Source organism: Anabrus simplex, chromosome 1 (assembly GCF_040414725.1).
Source record: "Anabrus simplex isolate iqAnaSimp1 chromosome 1, ASM4041472v1, whole genome shotgun sequence".
NCBI lineage: Eukaryota > Metazoa > Arthropoda > Insecta > Orthoptera > Tettigoniidae > Anabrus > Anabrus simplex.
The window spans coordinates 25,800,207-25,822,069 of NC_090265.1; the positions used below are offsets into that span (position 1 = coordinate 25,800,207).

A 21,863-nucleotide genomic window follows, 5' to 3' on the forward strand; every position below is an offset into this window, starting at 1 on the left:
CCCATAACAATAAAAAGCGAATCCTTGCACCCTCACTCCCATAAGCAAGCTACATTTTACAGCTTGATTCACAGGGCCATGAACATTCCCCTTTCTAAAGCTAATCGAGATAAAGAAATACGCTTCATCAAAGAACTAGCCATGACGAATGATTTTAAACCTGAAATGATCACTAGAATCATAGGTAAAATTAAACTAAAGAATTCAACTACACTAGTTCCCGAAAAAACCAAAAGAACAAATTTCGCTACTTTTACTTTCACCAACCCAGCTATTCATAATGTCACTAAACCATTAAATAAGCATAATATTAACATCGCATACCGAACCTATAACACCAACCGTAATATCTTTTTCAATTCTAATTCCGTCAATACAATTTACGACAAATACTCAAACTCGAGAATATATAGACTCAAATGCACACAGTGCAATTTTTCTTATATAGGGCAAACTGGCCGCAGATTTCGAATAAGATATTTAGAACATTATAATGCCCTGAAACACAGAAAGCATTCTGCTATGAGTATTCATATGAGAGACACAGGGCATAACTTCAGTACTGTCGATCAAGATATGCAAATACTCAAATACGTAAATAAAAGCAGTCTAATGACCGGGTATGAAAATGTTTATATTTCCTTGGACCAATACTTCAATAAGGATAGCAATTTAAATGAGGTATCGGATATTAACAGTCCCATAATTGAGCAAATCCCCAAATTAATTGCTAAATTCGGTATTAATGCTAATAATTTCCTGAAGATTTTCCATTATAAACATGCTTTTAATCCTCCCGTAGCAACAGCAGCAACAGTAGCCACACCCACAACGCTTCCTACCATTGCATCCTCCCCATTGGCTGATAACTCGCGCAATGCCCCGCCTCCCTTCCCCGTTTCCACGACCGCATTCGTATAACACACGCAGCAGTAAGCCCGTTACCATCAAACCTAAGTAAACAACTAAGGGACCAGTTCACACACAGGTAAGTGCTTTCCGTTATCATCTCCTTAAAGTGCTACACTCTTTAAAATTTTTTCCAATAGACGACACTCATATTTCCCCTCCCACCTTTTTTCTTTTTCAGGATACATCCGATCAATTCCATATAATAGATCAGCAATTCTCCGTTAGAAGAACAATTTCAACACATTACTGCACAAAATAACGGCTGAAATTACAACGCAAGGAGTCCCATAAAGGCTAATTTACGCCGATCTAGACGACATTTTATCACCAGTGAACTTCGTTTTTCAACCATCGTGTGCGATTTTAGCGTTTCTCATCATCTTTATTTTTTAAAAACAGCAATATAGTTTATAATAAGAACTCACCCTGATATGAAAAACTGATTTTATCATGAACAGTTTAATGCAATCGAGCATAGATATATTGAACAACGATTTTTAAGAACATCTAATTACCATATACTATTTTTAACTTTTAAGCCATCCATTCCGTTCCACATTTTAAACAATTTTAATGATAAATTTTGTTTTAATAGACATAACTAATCTTATTGATTATTTTAAAGTGTTAAATTTATATATTTTATCAATGTATATTAGACATTCTTTTGTGATATACACCAGGATCAGGGCCCTGACCCACCAGTGATTTATGTTAACTATTGCTGATGATGCTCACAAAGTTAAGTGAAACATGTCCAATTTGTGATTAAACGATTTCATCCTAAATATAAGGATTTTGTGTATTGGAAAGGTGGTTCTTTAATTATTATAATTTGATAAACTTTATCCCCTCGTCATAGGAAAGTTCGATAATCCACAATGTTTTAAGTGTGTCGGGCACTTTCCATGCCAGTACAAAGCATCTAAAAGTGCAAACAGTACAGAAATCCAAAAAATAATGCATTTGCACACCGGCAAGTAAAGAACGAGAAGTGCCATGGCGGGAAATCGTACAAGGATAGTCATAAGAAAGTTAGATTTTAAAGGCATCGGGTACTTCCTGTGTAAATACAAGGCATCTAAAATGCATACAGTATAGTAATCCAATAAGTAAAGCACTTGCACATGGAAGCCAGCATAGATTTCTGCTCGTCTTTGAATCGTGCTCATTCTTTCTTTCTTTCGTTGCGTGAGGTTATGTTTGTCAGATATCCAAGTGCATAATTTGAATACTGTAAATGCACCTTCTTGGATACATTTTGGAAATAGTTCTCTTTTCGTAGCATTGGAAAGGTATAAACTGTGAATCAAGGTTAACTGCATGCAGTAACGGGCCTTAGAATATTTTGTAACGCGGCGAGGGTTGGTACTTCTGAATTGCGAATTGGCGGTTAATTCGAAATCACGTAATTTGAAGTCCGATTTTTGAGTCCCAACGACTTCGAATTAACAAGGTTTTACTGTATATCTTTACACTTCCTTACTCCAGACAAGGTTTCTCACACTCTGGTAGAATGCATTGCCCTGTTGCACCCTCTTGTTAATCTCCAAGTCCTGCCTTGTATTCTGCATTAATTCACAATTTCAAGGCTTTGCCCACCAATTTTCACACTGCCTTTCCCTTGTCTTTGTCCTCTTGATATCACCAGCAGCCTATTTTTTACAATAAATAAAAATAAATTAGTAATAAACATATAACCCAGTGTTCCAGTTTGTCAAACAACCATTGTACATTGTATTTTGTCTAATAATTGTAAATTTCTGTTTCAGATGAGTTCTCGAGTCAAGGCAGCGAGAAGGACTACCAAAGTAGTGTCATGACCTACCCTGTAATCTCCGAATGTAGTGAAACAACAGTGACGAGTACAGGCAGGTGCAAGGCATTGTACGAATATGCTGCCAATCTTTACGACGAGCTCAATCTGCATCCAGGTGAGATGTTTGGCTTAATGAATAGAACACAATGAAACCTGGATATGATACTACGCAGACAGAATGATTATTGTTGCACGAGGAGTTATCGTTATAAAGAGGGGTTTAGAATAATGAAGTCTCTTGGTGAACACAATAACATCTGACATCACGTCGCTATACGTTGTAGTTTTATGCACTTTCTTTCAGGATCCGCAGCGTTCGCATTCAATGTTTCCTTGATCTCTCTTCTGTTCTTTAACCCTGGGACCGGCAAGCGTCAATGATTCAACAGTTTGCCCATTTCTGTAGCAGCAGACGCATCTTTATTTCTTCGCTTAGTAGCACTATTGCACTAACAATTCAAAACAAAATATTGTAGGTGAATAGGCAGATCATCTTTTATTTTGAGTTGTGCAGGCTCGTAGCTGTGTGACCCAAACCGCACAGGCACTTGCTTGGCTGAAGATTGATTTCATTGTAGGTTGGCATCATTGTCATCCTCTCCTCTTATTGGAGCATTTATGGCACTTCTCCACCTTTCTCTTCTATCACTTTACCCCAGTCAAGGTTTCTTCTCCTTGCACTCCTCTTTACTGAATCCATCCACCTTGTTCCAAGTCTCCCTCACATTCTCTTTCCCTCGAACTTCATCTCCATCATCTGTTTTGGTCCTCCACCCTCTTTACATGTCCAAACCATCTTACTTTATTCCTACCAATTCTCTCATTTAGGTTTTTCATTCCAACCTCCTCTCTCACATCTTTATTTCTCAACCTGTCTTTGCTATCACACTTCTTTGGTATTTCATCTCTCTGCCTTGAATTCTTACTGTCCCCCCTACTTGTTATTGTCCAGGTCCCAGCCACACAAGTCAATATGGGTGCATAACACGTTTTGTACATTATCTCTCTACACTTCCTTATTTGAGACAAGGGTTCTTACACTCTGGTACAGAGGAAGGGTATCAAGCCATAAGTCTCCGTGGTGTGGTACGAGGACTGGAACAGGGTCCACTCAGCCTTGGGAGGTCAACTGAGTTCAGGAGGGTTCAATTCCCACCTCAGCCATCCTCAAAGTGGTTTTCCGTGGTTTCCTTCTTCTCCTCAGGCAAATGCTGGGATGGTACCTACCTTAAGGCCCACACTTCAGGACACTGCACTTGAGGCGGTAGAGGTTGGATCCCTCACGGAGTCCGGGGGGAAAAACCAACCCTTGATAGTAAACAGATTATATAAAGAAATCAAGCCATAAAACTGTGCCATATAGTTTCAACTCGCCTCCTCCTTGACCCTGTATCAGCAAACAGGACTAAGGGATATGCATACATCCACTCGTGGCAAAAAGTACATTCATTATAACAAAGCTTTTGTATTTTATATATATTCAGAGGTGCCAACCTTTGAAGTAGGTTTTCATTAATATCCCCCCCCGCCATTCCCCATAAAATTTTCGAGTAAAATCCAAAGTATCCTCCTACCTTCTTAATAATGACACAACCTTAGCCCTTTCAGACAGCAATCTGTTTTAAAATATTCCATATTATACCATAAAATTTGCACATTACCAGTTAGTTCTGTCACAAAACGTTCTTTGTAGCTTGTTTCTCACCCAACAGCTGCTTTTCAGAGTGGATTTTCTTAAATATCCATCCTCCTCTGATGGCATTTTCGCCTTTTGAACCATAAGCGATTCCAGTGCAATGTGCTTAAGTAGGCTTGAATTCCCTCTGATTTTTCCTAGCAACATTGAAAACTCTTTCTGTGGTACTGTAAAGCACACTTAATACTGCAAATACAACATTACTTCAGGTTTTATAAGTAGAGAAGAGCAGAGTGAAGCTCCTTCAATCACAATGAATTTCACAACGCTCACGGGTAGCAAAGGGCAGTGGCGATCGAAGTATCCTTGCCAACTCACAAGCGTTGAAATGAGGAGGGTTGAGCAGTAATGCTTGAAAGGATTAATTTTTCCTCCTTCCCTTTTCCCTCTAGAGAATTATTTGTTCGGGGTATTGTTACTTTTTCCTAATATTTTCCCTTTTGACCACAATGCCGTAATCGTGAGGTGAAATTTATAATAATTACAGTTAATCCGTAATAGTTGGCACATCTATATATTCGTACACATAGGACCAGTTTTGACCTGACAGTTGGGTCATCATCAGCCATTTAACTAATCTACTTTGACAAAGATTCATCTCACTCCATATCTGAGCCAGTAGAGAAACACAACAAATGTTGGACTCTCACGCTACATGCGTCTTCAAAAAGAAGTTGCTCGGTTTCATTTCATCCAAATAAACAAACGCCATTTTAATTCACAGATAGTACTTTGAAGTAGAGAGATATAAATATGCCTGAAGTTAAACCAAATGCATTCACAGAAGCCTTTAAAAAAAACCTCCTGTTAACAGGATGTTGGTCTAGTTGCACTTCCTCTTAAAACAGTAATCACCACCACCACCACCACAGAAAACATAAGCTTCTGGCATCTGTTGAGTTTCTTATGAAATGCATCTAATTTCCTCACCATCTGTCAGGCAGACAGTTAATGAATCCTTCTTTGGATTGCAATAAAATTTGAATGTCTCACATGTAGTTCATACATACATACATACATACATACATCATTATATGCATACTATTATGCCTTTCAGCATTCAGTCTGCAGGCCTCTGAAATTTACTAAACGTCTCCACAATCCTCTATTTGTAACCAACACTGGGGCTTTGTTTAGTTCTATACCTCTTATTTTTATAACATTAGAAACTGAGTCTCTTGGTTTCCTTCTACTTCTCTTACTCTCCATGACTGAGTATTGTTCTCCAGGTAACCTATTTCATCTCTGTTAATTCTAACTTATGAATAATACATCAAGCGTCCACCCAGCTTTCACTCATGTAAAGCAAAGTCAGTCTGAAAACAGACCGGTGTAAAGATAGTTTCATCCAGGAGGTGAATTTCTTTTTACAGAATACTGTTGATCGCAACTGCGAGCTCACTGCCTTAGCTTTGCTGCACCGTGATTCAATCTCGCATACTATATTACCATTCTGGGAGAACACATGATCTACCCTGTTACAACTTTGTATCCACAACTTGACATTCATTTCTCTTAGGTTTCTTGCCTGCTGACATCACTTTATTTTCATACCATACTCATTCCACCAACAATTGTTACAGGTGATGTCATCAACATACACGACAAGCAGGCGGACGGCTGGTGGCTGGGAGAACTCAACGGAGTGGTGGGGATCTTCCCGGCGACGTACGTCGAAGAGCTCAAGTAGCGCCTCGTTAGGCATTTGGCTCTGTCCTCGCAAACGGACAGCGACAGTCCAAGTGCTTCTGCTCTCCCCACTCCAGATGAATATTGTATTCCTTCGATATAAATATTGCATCAAAGCCGCTGTAAAGTGAAGTGTACATATAATCCAAAGAAATTGAGAGATTGTGAATGTGAGTGTGTGCCTTTTGCACAGTTCTTGAGCTTTAATAGTTCTCTGCTAGTTCTTTTGTACGCACAATTATGAGCATTACATATTTACTGAACATATTCGACAGCAAACATACAATCTGAAGACTCATAAAAGTTTACCAAACAGCAAGAGTCCATTGTTTCTACTATTTCTGAGGAATATGATGGTGAAATGACAGCAAGAATTTAGGGAGAAGGCTCCACAATTCCCATATCTGCATTTCTGAACTGGAGAATTGATGATACCTACATGTTGTTTTTAATATTTGTTCAGAAATATGGTTTTATCTTGTTCAGGACTCAAATCCAGAAATGCTCTTATCTGAGAGATACTGAAGTAGCTGGTTCGGCAAGAGGCACAGTGTGATAGAGTTCCATGTAAAATAGTATTTTCAGTTGTGTGTAAGTGAATGTATCCAAAGACATTTTTTATGCTCAGCTTATATTAGCATAATTCATTAATGTGAGATGTTGATACACCCATTTTCAGGCTTACCAGTAATAGTGTAAATAAAATATAATTCAGTTCTGTTTTTTTGCTGCATTTGATCTGTTACCAAAGAAATGGAATCCATAACACAAGGAGTAACAATCTACAGTGCATTCGCTTACGGGTGGGGCCGGGAGAAATGTCCCTTGCCTGGCACTAGCCACTCGCGGGCGGGAATCAGCCACCTGTTTGCTTCCACTGTCTGTATTACAGTGCTACCAAGACACATTTAATAATGATTAATTAATTTATGCAGCACTTAACCTTAATCAACAAGTATAATAAATGAACCACCTAATCGATACTTTATTTTTTGCGTTGGGCAAAATTAAATATACATTATCACTCACAGAACATGTTTCGACCACTTAGTGGTCATCATCAGCTGTGTAAGGAAAATTTAGAAGAAAAATATTGGACAATAAGCACAAGCGTTAATCTTTAGGTTATGGAAAAAATATTTGCTGTGTTGATTGTTTGATTGGTAAAAGTTCTCTGGTATCTTCTCTGTTATAAAATGGCGGTCATCTGGTTAGGGCAGCTTGCCTTACGTTATCTTGGAAAATGTTTATTCCGCGCTGCCTTGGGGATCTGTCTTTGTGCACGACCTAGTGTTGTAGCGATGTGACACGGTTTGATTGTTCGTGCAATCCACAGAAGAAACGGGAAGTGGAGTTGTGTCATCATCTAGTACGTCATTTGAGGGAGGAGGGAGACTTAGCAGTAATTCTGCGACATCTTTCCAAGATATGATAACGTGAGGCAAGCTGCCCTAACCAGATGACCGCCATTTTATAACAGAGAAGATACCAAAGAACTTTTACCAATCAAACAATCAACACAGCAAATATTTTTTCCATAACCTAAAGATTAACGCTTGTGCTTATTGTCCAATATTTTTCATCTAAATTTTCCTTATACAGCTGATGATGACCACTAAGTGGTCGAAACATGTTCTGTGAGTGATAATGTATATTTAATTTTGTCCAACGCAAAAAATAAAGTATCGATTAGGTGGTTCTTTAATTATACTTGTTGATTATACTCATCGATACGGTCATGAAGTGGACAACTTGCAACACTTAACCTTGTTACAGGCAATGTTGGAAGTGATGTCTGTCTGTTGCCACACAGTTATGACATCGTTTAATTCACCAATTTTGTCCTCCGTCAATAGTCTTCGCTTTTGCTTAGGAATTGAAGCATTTAGCAATCCTCCTGTCCTTAGTTTTTTAGTCTTCTAACAGTTTCTCTACCCGGAACTGGAGCACACATATTTCATTGCAAATTATCCGCGTTCTTCTCTACATGTGAAAATGAAAACTCTCTGTTCAAGCATGTGTTTAGCCTGCTGCATTTCTAAGCACTGCGTTTCACATGCGCTGCACAACTGGCTGGCTGACAACTGCCACCTTCTCGACCTTGACTGGCGGTTCTCAAGCCCGCCCGTGGCTAGCGAGGTTTCTCTTGGCCCCACCCATAAACAAATGCACTGTACTTCAGGATGGGAAATTATTCTTTTCTCTGTTGTATTCCTGTCCTCATTGCTAGTGTCTCATTACCTTTCTTCCATTCAGGCTCCTAAGAACTGTGGTCTAGTTGGATAAGTCTAACTAGGAACAACCCTACAGCCCAGTTTCCTGTGAATTACATAGCTGTATATGCTAGAGATAAAGGAAAGGTGATGAACAGAAACTCCTGGAAGCTCCTGCAATCTGTTCTTTTCACGATATACATAGGCCATTTCAAGTTCCAGTTTAATTTGCACATCAGTTTCCCTCTGCCAGCTCCAGCAGGTTTGGATGTTACTATACACCTAGCTGATGTACCCGTGCTTCGCTATGGGATTTTCAGAAAGACTGACTGTGGTTTTCCTAACTGAAGTCAACATAGGTTATTACAAATACGTCAGTAGGAAAGTAGCGATTAAAAGCAATTTTGTCACATAAAATACTCGATCAAATGAAAAACCGCACATTTTCTCACTTTTAACGAACAGTACTATGATGCCAATCTAACAGTCCAAAGTTCCAGAGCTGGAATGACCAGGCCACAGACAGCCATTAACACTCCTCTGCCTTTATTCCGTTAAATCTGCACTCTACTCATTCCAACCAGTGCCTCAGAGTAGAGATTGAATAGCTTTAATGCATGCTAAAGAAGAAAGTTTTCTAACTCCCAGCTACTTCCCGCCAATATTCAGGCAGACTGTTGCACTCGAGGGGCGCACAGCTGTGAGCTTGCGTCCGGAAAATAGGGGATTCAAACCCCACTGTCGGCAGCCCTGAAGATGGTATTCCGTGGTTTCCCATTTTCACACCAGGCAAATGCTTTGGCTGTACCTTCATTAAGGCCAAGGCCGCTTCCTTCACACTCCTAGCCCTTTCCTAACCCATCGTCGCCATAAGACCTATCTATGCCGGGCTGAGTGGCTCAGACGGTTAAGGCGCTGGCCTTCTAACCCCAACTTGGCAGGTTCGATCCTGGCTCAGTCCGGTGGTATTTGAAGGTGCTCAAATACGACAGCCCTGTGTCGGTAGATTTACTGGCACGTTAAAGAACTCCTGCGGGACCAAATTCCGGCACCTCGGCGTCTCCGAAGACCTTAAAAAAAGTAGTTAGTGGGACGTAAAACAAATAACATTATTATTATAGACCTATCTATGTCGGTGTGACGTAAGGCAAATTAAAGAAAAAAACTCTGTATGTAGCAGTAATCCTATCTATCAGAGATGAGTGGCAACAGGAGAGACACAGCACATCACAACAAACAATGGTCAATATAATGTTATTGTTGATCAATGATCAATTTTATGAGCTTTCTATATTGTAGGCCTTCACATTCAGTTTTCTTTTGATTCTGTGATATTAGGGCGTCTTATAAAATTATTTATAGAGTAGACTGTGGTTCCTTATTCTCAGACTTTACATACCGATTTTCACTAAATTCTGTTTACCCATTTTCTCGTGACTCGAAGCTGATATGGACTTAGTAACAAAAATCCAAATTCATGAATATCTCTGTGATAATAGCCGTATAAGACATAAATGATTGGAAATGTAATACAGTACTATATAAATTTCGTTAAGTAGTATTTATATCGATACGACCACTAATAACATGATTATATGAGAATTAAATTTTAGGCCTTCCCCTAAAGTACCATTTCACTCAGCGTGAATAAAAATTATTTATGGCCTACATTATATTGATTTATTCCCTGACTTTGTATACCCATTTTCATTAAGATACAACCACTATTAACATAAATATTTGAGAATTAAATTTTAGGCCTTCCCCTAAACTACCATTTCATTCAGCGTGAATAAAATTATTTATAGCCTAGATTGTAGCGACTTTGCATACCGATTTTCATTAAATTCTCTTCCGCCGTTTTCTTGTGATGCGTGTACATACATACATACATACATACAGACAGACAGACAGACACAAATTACAGAAAATTAAAAAGTGCATTTCCTTGTTACTGTGGACACGACTGATGCAGAAATGCCATCCTTTTAAAATTCGCAGCAACACAGTTAGGTCCTATGGTGATGATGGGAAAGGAAAGGGGTAGGAGTGGGAAGGAAGCAGCCGTGGCCTTAAGGTACAGCCCCAGTATTTGCCCGGTGTGAAAATGGGAAACCACGGAAAACCATCTTCATGGTTGCCGACAGTGGGGTTCGAACCCACTATCTCCTGAATGAAAGCTCACAGCTGCACGCCCCTAACCAAACAGCCAACTCTCTCGGTGGTTGGGATGTTAATGCTAGTGATGGGCAGTCTGAGACAAGAGACTTGAGATTTCTCGAGAGCACAGGAACTGTTTCTCATGAGAAATTTTGAGAGATCTCAACAGCATTATCCCTCCATTGTGTGGCAAGCAGTGTCATAGGCCTACAGCTACCAGGTGTATGCATAAGTTTTTACCAGTTTTTGTGGTAAAGAAAACATGTCATTTTCAAGGGACTTCCATCTGCCAGTACTACGTTCAAGGAACTGATTGGACATAATGATGTTCAAAGTCAAGGAAAGTAGGAAGAAGTAGTAGTAGTAGTAGTAGTAGTAGTAGTAGTAGTAGTTTGCATTTTTGTTTAATCTGTCATAACACAGCACAAAAAAATGCAAATATTCAAAAATAGACAAAATATGATTCACAATTGCAGGTAATTAAAAACTGAATGTTATTTCTTTGAATTGTTTGCAACTACTACTGTATCATACATTGGTCTACCCGTCATTTTTACCGCCTACACTTCCCTCAAAAACTTTTTTGCCAGTGGCTTTACGTCGCACTGACACAGATAGGTCTTATGGCGACAATGGGATAGGAAATGTTCTTTTTCAGGCACAAACATCGACATGATCACTTAACGATACAACACAGACTCTATTGTCTGGCAGACTCAACTTGTGTGGGTTTGTAGGTTAATGTCAGTCGAAAAAACTTATGCACGCGTCAAATTCATACGCTGCGTACTGTTTGTGCCGAGTATGCGAATAGCCAACCACGGGCCTTCTCCATTCTGTAAATGTGTGTCAACAAGCGACTAGGGCGCTCATTTCTACCGAGGTCTACTTTGACACGGTATAACATAACTATAAAGGATACGCAGTCTAGCATTGTATGCAGCGGTAAGTACAGAAACTGACAACTACTGTAGGTGTTCATTGTTATCACTCATAATTTACCAGACCCCACATTCAATATCCATTTGACCAATCCTTGTGTTTACTGACATTGTGACGACTAAGGAAAGAATGCCTTACAATGTTACAGAGTAATTAGGTACTTCGGTGCAATGTGTAATTGTACCTAATTGTACGTGACAACTTTGGGCAAGATGATGTCCAAAACCCAATATAAGTTGTGGATGTGGATATTTTGAAGAAGTGCCCCATAGCACAGTCTATTATGTTGTTTGGTCAAAAGAAGTAAAATACATCAGCAGAAATACTTTTGGGACGATCCACCACTTAACACATAACATCGCTGAAGGGGAATCGTCACAGAGAACACCTTCGGCCTGGCCTGCATCACAAGAAGCTACCCTGTCAACAAAAATTGAGAGGTATCCAGGTAAGTGTACATCCCATCCACTGTGTTTTTTACTGATGAGTGGTTCAGTCTTTAATGTATTTTAGTTGGAAGGAAGTGGCCGTGGCCTTAAGGTACAGCCTCAGCATTTGCTTGGTGTGAAAATGGGAAACCACAGAAAACCATCTTCAGGGCTGCCAACAGTAGGGTTGGAACCCACTATCTCCCGGATGCAAGCTCACAGCCCTCAAAAACCAACTGAACAAGTCCTGGGTCTCTTAAGATGTGCCCTATCATTCTTTATGTTCTTCTCGTCAAATTTCTCCAAATTGTTCTCTTCTTACCAATTTGATTCAGTATCTCTTCATTTGTGATTCCATCTACCCATCTCACCTTCAGCATTCTTCTGTAACACCACATTTCAAAAAGCTTTTATTCTTTCTTTCTGAGCTAGTTATCCATGTTTCACTTCCATACAATGCCAGGCTCCAGACAAGATTTTCATAAAATTCTTTCTAATCTTATATCAATGTTTGAAGTGGGCAAATTTCTTCTGTTAAGAAAGACCTTCCAGCATTTTATGTTCTCTTTACTTCTGCCATGGTTAGTAACAATATTCACCTACTTTCCTGCATCAGCTAACTTTGACTGCACTCCGTTACCTTCGTTTTAGATGTACTCCTTCACCAAGACTGTCTATACCACAGCAGTTTCTCCAGACTCAGATAAAATAATATCATCGGCAAATATCAGAGTTTTGATTTCGTCTCCTTGCATTGTCATTCCTTTACCAAATTCCCCTTTGACATCCTTTATGGCTTGTTCTGTGTTCCTCTGAATTATGATTTCCTTTTTATCTTGTATGTAACTGTACTGGGGCACGATCAGCTCGGTGGCTTAGCTGTTGGCTTCCCTCCCAGAGGACTGAGGTTTGAATCCCAGTTGATCTAGGATTGAGAGGTGGTGGCGATTACTGTTTTAAGAGGAGTAATAAAGTTATCGGCCAAAGAAAGACAAGGACCATGAAGGGACTTCCTCAGGGAGCTGAAAAGAGTAATGCAGTGGCCTCTCACCACAGCTAGCCTGTGGAGAAAGTGGGCCCATTTCACAGGATGGCGAAGCACATTCAGCACAACTGTGCACTACTGAATGAGGGAGAATGCGGTTGCAACTAACTATGTTTTCTTCCTATTCAAGCACAAAGCACTTAACTATAACATACTACACTGAACATAAAATTGTACCATATAAAACTATACTTTTCATCAAACTAAAGCTGCTCACAGACCACAAATTGACAAAAACAAGCACTGCAATCATAGTCCAACTTGTTCAAAGCTCTTCTTGTAATAAAATAAGAAATGTCCTCACGTTTTGCACTGGTAGCCTTCTTCAATACGATATTACTTGGCTTGAATGTATCAACATCCCTGGATTGTGGTTCCTTCCTTTTCTGCAAACCATTATTTCTTAGAATGTCATCCAAACAGAACAACAAAGCATAACAGCCACTATCTTAAGGCCTCAAGTGATAATTACCTTACGTGCTGATGGCTGTAAGTAGCTGGGATAGGCAGGGAATACGTTCGGTAAGGCATTCTCCCAGTTTCAGCCCGGGTAAGTATGTATTATTCACTTGGTCAGGGCTAAGTGCTCCGTACAAATGACACTTTAACACCAGGTGTCAAGTTCTTTCTCTTAACTACCTTCGTCCACAGGGCCCGACAGTCTGGGTTCTTAGGGAACCTACACCAAGCCACATTTATTCTACTGCCCCCACCCACACGGAGTCCATCTCAAAATTCACGTGGCATCAGGAACGGCATCCAGCATAACGGGAATAAGCTGAAGAAAATATTTAACTGTAAAATTAAAACTAAGCACATCTATAGTTTAACATTGAAGACATAAGATTTTTGCAAGAAGCGAGGTCAATTTGTGTAAATAATGTATATATAAGTGTATACTAGGTGATTTACCCGTGCTTCGCTACGGGATTCTCAGAAAGACTGTCTTTGTGGTTTTCTTAACTGCAGTTAACTTAGGCCATTACAAAAACGTCGGTAGGAATGTAGGGATTAAAAGAATGTTATCATATAAAACTCGCTCAAATGAAGAACCGCACATTTTCTCACTTTTAACGAACAGTACTACAGTGCCGATTAACAGTCCAAAGTTCCAGTGCTGGAATGACCAGGCCACAGACAGCCGCGAGCACTCCTCAGCCATTATTCCGTTAAATATACACACGGCTCATTCCAATGAGTGCCTGAGTAGGGATTAAATGGGTCGAATGGTATGATGGACCAGTTTGTTACGTACCAGTAGTATCAGAAAATTTATGAGCCAGAGGAATGGCATGCTTAAGAAGAAAGTTATCCAACACCCCAGCTACTTCCCGCCAATATTCACGCAGGCTGTTATACTCGGTACGACCGGGCGTGTTGGCCATGCGGTTGGAGGTGCGCAGCTGTGACCTTGCATCTGGGACATAGTGGGTTCGATACCCACTGTCGACAGACCTAAAGATGGTTTTCCGTGGTCTACCATTTTTACATGAGGCAAATGGTGGGGCTGTATCGTAATTAACGCCAGGGCCACTTCCTTTCCACTCCAAGCCCTTTCCTATCCCATCGTCTCCATAATACCTATCTGTGTCGGTGCAACGTAAAGTTTTAAAAAAAACTCAGTAAACAGCAGTTATCCCATCTATCGGACATGACTGGCAACAGAAGACACAAAGCACATCACAACAAACAATGGTCAATGTAATGTTATTGAATGTTATGAGCTTTATGTATTGTAGGCCTTCACATTTAGTCTTCTTTCAACTCCGACACATTAGGGCAACTTAAAAAATTATTTATAGCGTAGACTGTAGTTCCTTATTCCCTAACTTTACATACTGATTTTCATTAAATTCCGTTTACCCATTTTCTCGTGACTTGGTGCTGATATGGACTTAGCAACAAAAATCCAAATTCATGAATATCTCTTATCATAGCCAGTACGGTAAAAATATATAAGACCTAAATGATTGGAAATTTAATTCTATATAACTTTAGCAATGTAGTATTTGTTGATAGGACCACTAATACAGTAACACAAATATTTGAAATGAAATTTTAGGCCTTCCCCTAAACTACCATTCCACTCCGCGTGAATAAAATTATGTTGTACATTGTAGCGACTTATTTCCCGACTTTGTATACTGATTTTTATTAAGATAGGACCACTAGTAACAAAAATTTGAGAATTGAAGTTTAGGCTTACCCTAAACTACCATTTATTTCAGCATGAATAAGATTATTTATGGCCTAGATTGTAGAGACTTATTCCCCGACTTTAAATACTGATTTTCATTAAATTCTCTTGAGCTGTTTTCTCATGATGCGTGTACATACATACATACATACATACATACATAAACGACGGAAAATTAAAAAGTGCATTTCCTGGCTACTACGAACATGACCGATACAGAAATACCATCCTTTTTAAATTCTGAGCAATGTACAGACACTTATTTTATATATATAGATATTTTTTGCATTTCCCAAATAGTCTTTATAAGATATTGAGTTCCTCCATATTTACATTTTGTTCAGTTTCTGATTTGAGTTTTGTAATCTACCATGTGATTTTATGGCTGATGAAGTCTCAAATAGAGATGAAACGTGTCCCTAAATGTTTTTAATTAAATAGTTCACTTGTAAAGTGACGTGGATTGATTGGGTGGACCAAAACCTAACATTGTTTCTTAGTTTTAACTGTATCAATATGGATCTATACGATGAAGTTCGTAAATTGTACTAAGGTATTGCCATACATATCCAGTGAGACAAGAGAGGATGAAGACTGAGATGGTACTTGGAAAGATAACAACAACAGATATGTGGATATTATATATTTTTCATAATTAAATTTACTTAATCTGTAAAATACACGGATATTGAAATTTGTAATTGCTTGACAGATTAAAAGTGTTTTGTGAGCTTCAAAATATAATATAATAATTTTAATGCAAGTTGCTCTATGCAGAAACTGGGAAACGGGGATATAATAAACATAATCGTTACCCTCATACATCAGGATAGCACTGATTGACATCATCTACTTGAAATGGTTTCCTTAAAGAATCATCAGATGAAGATCTATGGTTTGTGGTTATTTGCCAAAATTTTAACTTTTGTGATTGAAGCCCTTTTTGCATATAGTGATTCATTGTAAGTGTAACACAATAGTAGCAATATGTCTTGTAATTTTGTTGATAACCCACTGAAGATGGCTCAAAACGATGTGAAACATGCTTGGGTTAAGTAACTCCATCTTAAAAGGTGGTAATATATATTGAATAGGAGGATTGTTAATAAAGTTTTTCTTGTTTTCCTGTAATGTGAAGTGTTTGTATTGATCAAGTAAGTATTTTATTTATTTACAGTACAAATGGCACCCAACAGTAGGGCGTGTCATAATTATATATTTATATTACAATAGATATTGAAAGAAATAAGAGAATCATGGAGGGAAAATTTGAAGGAAAAAGAGGGAGAGGATGAAGAAAGTTTGGAATGCTGACAGATGTGGAGAGAGGAAGAAGTTACAAGCAAATGAAGGAAGATGCTCAGGACAGAGAGAAATGGAAGACATCCAGTTGATAGCTGTCTAAGAACAGAATTACTGAAAAAAGATAAATTCATGGTAATATTGATAAATAGCCAAAACTTTGAGGGTAAATTCTAAAAAATAAATCTTTGCATGTCTGTAAGGAAGACCAAAGGAGGAATAACAATGCCAGGAGGGCTGAAGGTCTCTGAAGTGTGGAAAGAACCTTCATGTTCAGCTTGATACAAGCTAAAGAAAGAGAAGGTTCTTCCCACGCTTCTTCACTCCCTCCCGTCAGCCTCTTTTATGAGTTTGAAGTCCTCACGGACACGGGCAATAAATCCTTGGATGTCGTTGGTAATCTTCAAATTCTCCTGAAGTTCATGGAAGGATGGTAGCTGCGGAGTCATTGCCAACACTGAAAAAAAAATCCACATATACTTAATCGATATGGCGAGCAACCAATCAAGCGTAATAATTTACAGAAGGTAGAAATATTTAGTCAGCAGTATGTAGATAGTTGGATATAAGGATAATGCTGAAGTAGAGGAACTGGCTAGTACTAGCGAAGTACTGAAATTTATCTATGACAGGATGAAGTCCAAATCCAACTAGAGGCTTTAAATGACAGAATTGAGAAGAACAAAACAGTGGTGATGACAAGAGGAGAAAGAGAAGGAAAAGGAATCGTTAGTATCAGGTGATGATAAACTTTGGAGGTTGTTGAATGTTTCAAATATTTGGGAAGTGAAATAATGGAAGATGCAGGGTTGGATAAGGCGATCAGCACAAGTGTACCAATGGGAAATATGTTCTACCAGAATGTAAAGAAACTGGTGTTGAACAGAGAAGTTCCTATGAAATGTAGAGAGATAATGTACAGGATGTACTACACTGCTACATTAACGTGCGCATCACAGACTTGGATATTGACAGTAAGAGATGAGAGTAAACTTCAGGACAGTGAGATGAAGTTCCTGAGGAATACGGTGGGGAAGACAAGGAGAGACAGAGTAAGAAATGTTGATGTCAGAAAAGAAATAGGGGTAGAAAACTGAGTAATATACTGGAGAAGAATAAATTGAGGTGGTTTGGACATGTTATGAGGATGGAGGGAAGGATACCAACAAGTGTTGGAGGCAAAGATAGAGGACAAGAGGGAGGCCCAGAGCAAGATGGATAGACTCTGTCAAGAACAGAATAAGAAAAAGACTGGAATGGAATACAATTACTGAAGAGGAGTGGTGGAAAGGGAGGCAACGGTGGAGAAGTGCCATCAACACCCTGACTTGGCATGAGTTGAGAAATGAAAATGATGACGACGAGGGTGAAGGAAGTGTAGTTCAGCATTCCTGCCACAAACCAGTGCTAGACTCCTAGACTTCTGCAGGTAATGGGTACTCTACAAATGCACTGAAGTATTGTTTCCAGAAATAAATCTTTAAAAACTGCAATGCAAGTGCACAGAGTTGAAAATGATTCACCTGGACTTTCCCTCTGCCCGAAAATATATCTACACTTAATGTACAGAAATACCATTTTGGGTAAATATAATAGCAGATGATCCTTTGAACAGCACAAGTTTGCCATTATCTACACAGTCTGAAAATACATCATCCCACAACGGGCCTTCTCGTTTTTAGCTTTTCTTCCACATTTCATTTAGTCCGTCTCCATTACTACTGGTTAACACTCTGGCCTGTAGTCCAAGGGGTCCCCGGCTCGATCAGAGATTTTAACCTCCATTGTTAGTTCCAATTGCTGGGTATGTGTGCCATCTTCAGCACCAGAATTCATCATCACAGGTAGGGCCCCATCCTCACAGGTCGCCTGTAGGTGTCACCTCGAAAGACCTTCACCCGGTCTCTCCGGAGGTCACAATGCCATTATTGTTATTACCAGGCATTTAGAGTCTTTACTAGCAAAGTCCTTTAATTTGGAAAGAATGCTTACATCACTATGGACATTACATTACATGTGTTTTCAACTTCGAACAGTTTTATGATTTACTCAAAGAAAAGAATACTTGAAATGTTTATTCTCTTTTCTAAAGTTGAAACAACATGTTTTGTCCCTCTTGAGGACATCGTCACCCTTACAATGAACGAAAGTTATATGGTAAAGATATAAGCATATTAAGAAGGTTGTTAAAATATATAATTATGTCTTCAATAACCTTAAAATCTATGAAGATATATTCATTGTTGTACCATTAAACAACGAAGTGGCAACATGCAATTAAAAGTCCACTGAAAAGCCTAGTCACTGATCAAACTAACCAAACGGCAGATTTTATTTCTATTACAGCAAAGTAGGATAAGGTAGTACTAATATTAATCTGTCTACGCGTGTCTGAACGTAGTTTAAAATTATTGTAATATCAGATAAGATATAGCTTGGATGGAAAACATAAGTCTCTCATCGACTATACCACTAACAAAGGAGAGAAATATGTAACTGATGTCAAAGTTATACCCAGTGAAAGTATGAACAGTGATCATAGAATATTGATTGCAGACCTAAATCATGTGGCTAACACAACCCCGAAAAAAAGAAAAAAGAAAACATGAAGTGAAGACTTGGAAACTAGAAGAAGCCAAGCTGAAGGAAGAATATAAAATAAGGATACAGAGATACCAGAAGGGGAAATGAACACAGTAGAAGAAGAAGAAGAAGAAGAAGAAGAATGGAAATTTTTTATACTTTGGTGGGTAAAGCTAAAGACCTATGTGGAGTAACAGGATCAACCATGAAAGAAAAAGACACACTTTGGTGGAATGACAGTCAGATTGGCTATAAAAGAGAAATTGGGCAAAACAGATGCTAGACAAAGAAAAGCAAAGAGATGCACAAGATTCAGGTGGCCAAGAAATGACTAAACTACAGGAACTCGACAGGGCAAAAAACTTACAGCTAAGAGGATAGTAAGAGAAGTGAAAGAGAACAAATGGAATGAGTTTGTGGAAAAGTTGGAAAAGGACAGCAGAGGAAACAAGAAACTTTACAAAGTAATTAAAAACAACCGAAATAACCTAGAAGACATCAAGGTCATAGAGCAGGACAATGGATCAGTAGTATGAGAGAAAGATGGAATCAGGAGAGAATTCAAGACCTACTTTGACAAGCTCCTGAATGGAGAAGCATCAAATGTAATTCAAAACAGAGAAGAATCTGGAAAAAGTGAAGAGCGCAGTAAAAATATGGAGCCGCCAATCACATGGCTGGAGATAGAGAAGAAGTTTAATAGTATGAAGAAAGGGAAAGCTGCAGGAATTAATGAGTTAAGTGTGGACATGTTGAGAGCAAGAGGAACCCCACCAAGCCAGTGGCTATAATCGATTCCTAAATGTAGTATGGCAGCAAAATACCATCCCAGGAGACTGGAAGATAGGTATAATTGTACCTATATTCAAGAAAGGCAGCAGACAGAAATGTACCAACTACCGTGGCATTACTCTACTCTCTCATGGACTAAAAATTCGAGAAAATTATAGAGGATAGGTTACGAGAAATTGTAGAACCACTTTTAGAAGAGGAACATTTTGGTTTTAGACCTGGAAGATCAACAACAGATCTTATATTTGCTGTCAGGATGCTAATGGAAAAACATTGGGGAAAAAGAGAAACCTTTATATCTACTGTTCCTTGACATTGAAAAGGCCTATGACAGCATACCAAGGGAACTTATCTGGGAGTGCCTGAGAAAGCTCAAAGTTCGAGACAGTCTAATTTCCAAAGTTAAGATGCTTTACAACAAAAACCAGAAGCTGTATACAAGTCGGTTCTGGACTGTCAGACTGGTTTGAGACAAAAATGAAATGGCGTATGGCTTTTAGTGCCAGGAGTGTCCAAGGACAAGTTCGGCTCGCCAGATGCAGGTCTTTTGATTTCACGCCCGTAGGCGACTAGCGCGTCGTCATGAGGATGAAATGATGAAGACGACACATACACCCACCCCCCATGCCAGAGAAATTAACCAATTAGGGTTAAAATAACCTGGGACCCTTGTGACCAAAGGCAAGCACGCTAACTATTTAGCCATGGAGGCAGACAGGTTTGAGACAAAAAGGGGAGTACAACAAGGTAGTGCTTTGTTGCCCCTATTATTTATCATTGTAATGGATACCATATTAAAGGCGCTAAAAGAAAAGGGGCAACAAGACTTAAAAGCATTTGCATTTGCAGATGGTGTAGTAATTTGGGGTAACTCAGAAAGACATGGAAGAGAGACAGAGATATGGATTAAACATCAGCAAGGCGGTGGTGATGAAGGTAGAGAAGGGTGACAATCAGCCAGACATCATGCTAAATGGCACTCAGCTGGGGAGTGTCACAGAATTTAAGTACTTGGGTAGTATAATGTCCAAGAATAACTTAGCTAAATATAAAGTAAACAGTCGAATCACTAAAGCAATACATTTTTACCTCTAAGTAAGACAGCTACCATGGGATAAACAAGTACCACTCAAACCCAAGATGACACTGTATAAATCATACTACACCCCTATCCTCACATACAGCCTGGAAACCGCTACATTAACCTTTTCATTGCTGAGATAAATTCTCTTTAGTAAAAGCCCTGTGCTGAATTATTTTTAATAATTAACTTCAATACATAAAAGTCGGAAATAAGATGGGAAAAACCAGAGGGTTCTTGCCTACTTGTCATATATTTTTATACTAAATATGGAAGGTCCTAAACTGATTTTACTAACACAAAATTAGCTATATGTTGCGCAGGAAATTCAACGTTGTCTAACATAAAAGGCCAACAATTGAACAAAAATTGAACTAATAATTAAAAATAGCAGTAAAAAGCTCAACTTACATGTTTCAGTGGCTACAGGTGGTCCTAGCTGTCCACTTCCAAGCACCGATATATAACTAAACTGAAGACAATAACTTCAGGGGTGTCTAAAATGAACTGGTGTAAAAAAACAACTGAAAAATGTCCAAAGCTGTTGTTTCGTTCTGCAAGAGACCTAGAGTCATACCACTGTTTGTGTCACAAAATCATGCACAACTGGAGTAAACACATTATCCTGCCATTTGAACATAGAACAGGTACGGCTTCTCTTTCTCATGCTTTGCACAAGTGGTTCGACAACTTCTGTACTAACTTAAATCTTAACGAAATCTCAGAAAAATCCAACATTCTTTTCAACTTCCTAATAGAAGTCTTTAGAGGTATAAAAACCATGGGAGGAAAATCGATCTTTCACGCTCTCCACAGTAATCTTTTACGGCCCACACCACTGCCACTCCGCCCTCCTGACCCGCCTTAAACTCCCCCTCCCTACCCCCTTTCCTCTCCACTTTCCCTACCCCCCCCCCCTTTCACTCTAACTTCGCTACTCAGTCACACCCATCTCACTTGTCCACAACTCTTCTTACACCACACACTCAGCACGCTAAACAAGG

General features: G+C 39.0%; 2 protein-coding genes across 6 annotated transcripts in view; one reads left to right on the top strand and one right to left on the bottom strand.

Annotated features, from left to right (window-relative positions):
- Nost (Nostrin) overlaps positions 1–6,830 on the top strand; it is a 486,512-nt gene extending 479,682 nt beyond the window's left edge. For all 5 annotated transcript variants that reach the window (XM_067155829.2, XM_068229908.1, XM_068229904.1 and 2 more), the window contains 2 exons: positions 2,685–2,846; positions 6,011–6,830. In XM_067155829.2, coding sequence (XP_067011930.2) covers positions 2,685–2,846; positions 6,011–6,117 — 269 coding nt within the window. In that variant the 3' untranslated portion in view covers positions 6,118–6,830. The remainder of the gene's footprint in view (positions 1–2,684; positions 2,847–6,010) is intronic.
- An 8,897-nt stretch (positions 6,831–15,727) lies between these two features.
- Positions 15,728–21,863, bottom strand: part of LOC136859968 (uncharacterized) — an 80,838-nt gene continuing 74,702 nt past the window's right edge. Inside the window, exon 5 of the mRNA XM_067138728.2 lies at positions 15,728–16,860. Within this exon, the coding sequence (XP_066994829.1) occupies positions 16,724–16,860 (137 nt within the window). The 3' untranslated portion in view covers positions 15,728–16,723. The remainder of the gene's footprint in view (positions 16,861–21,863) is intronic.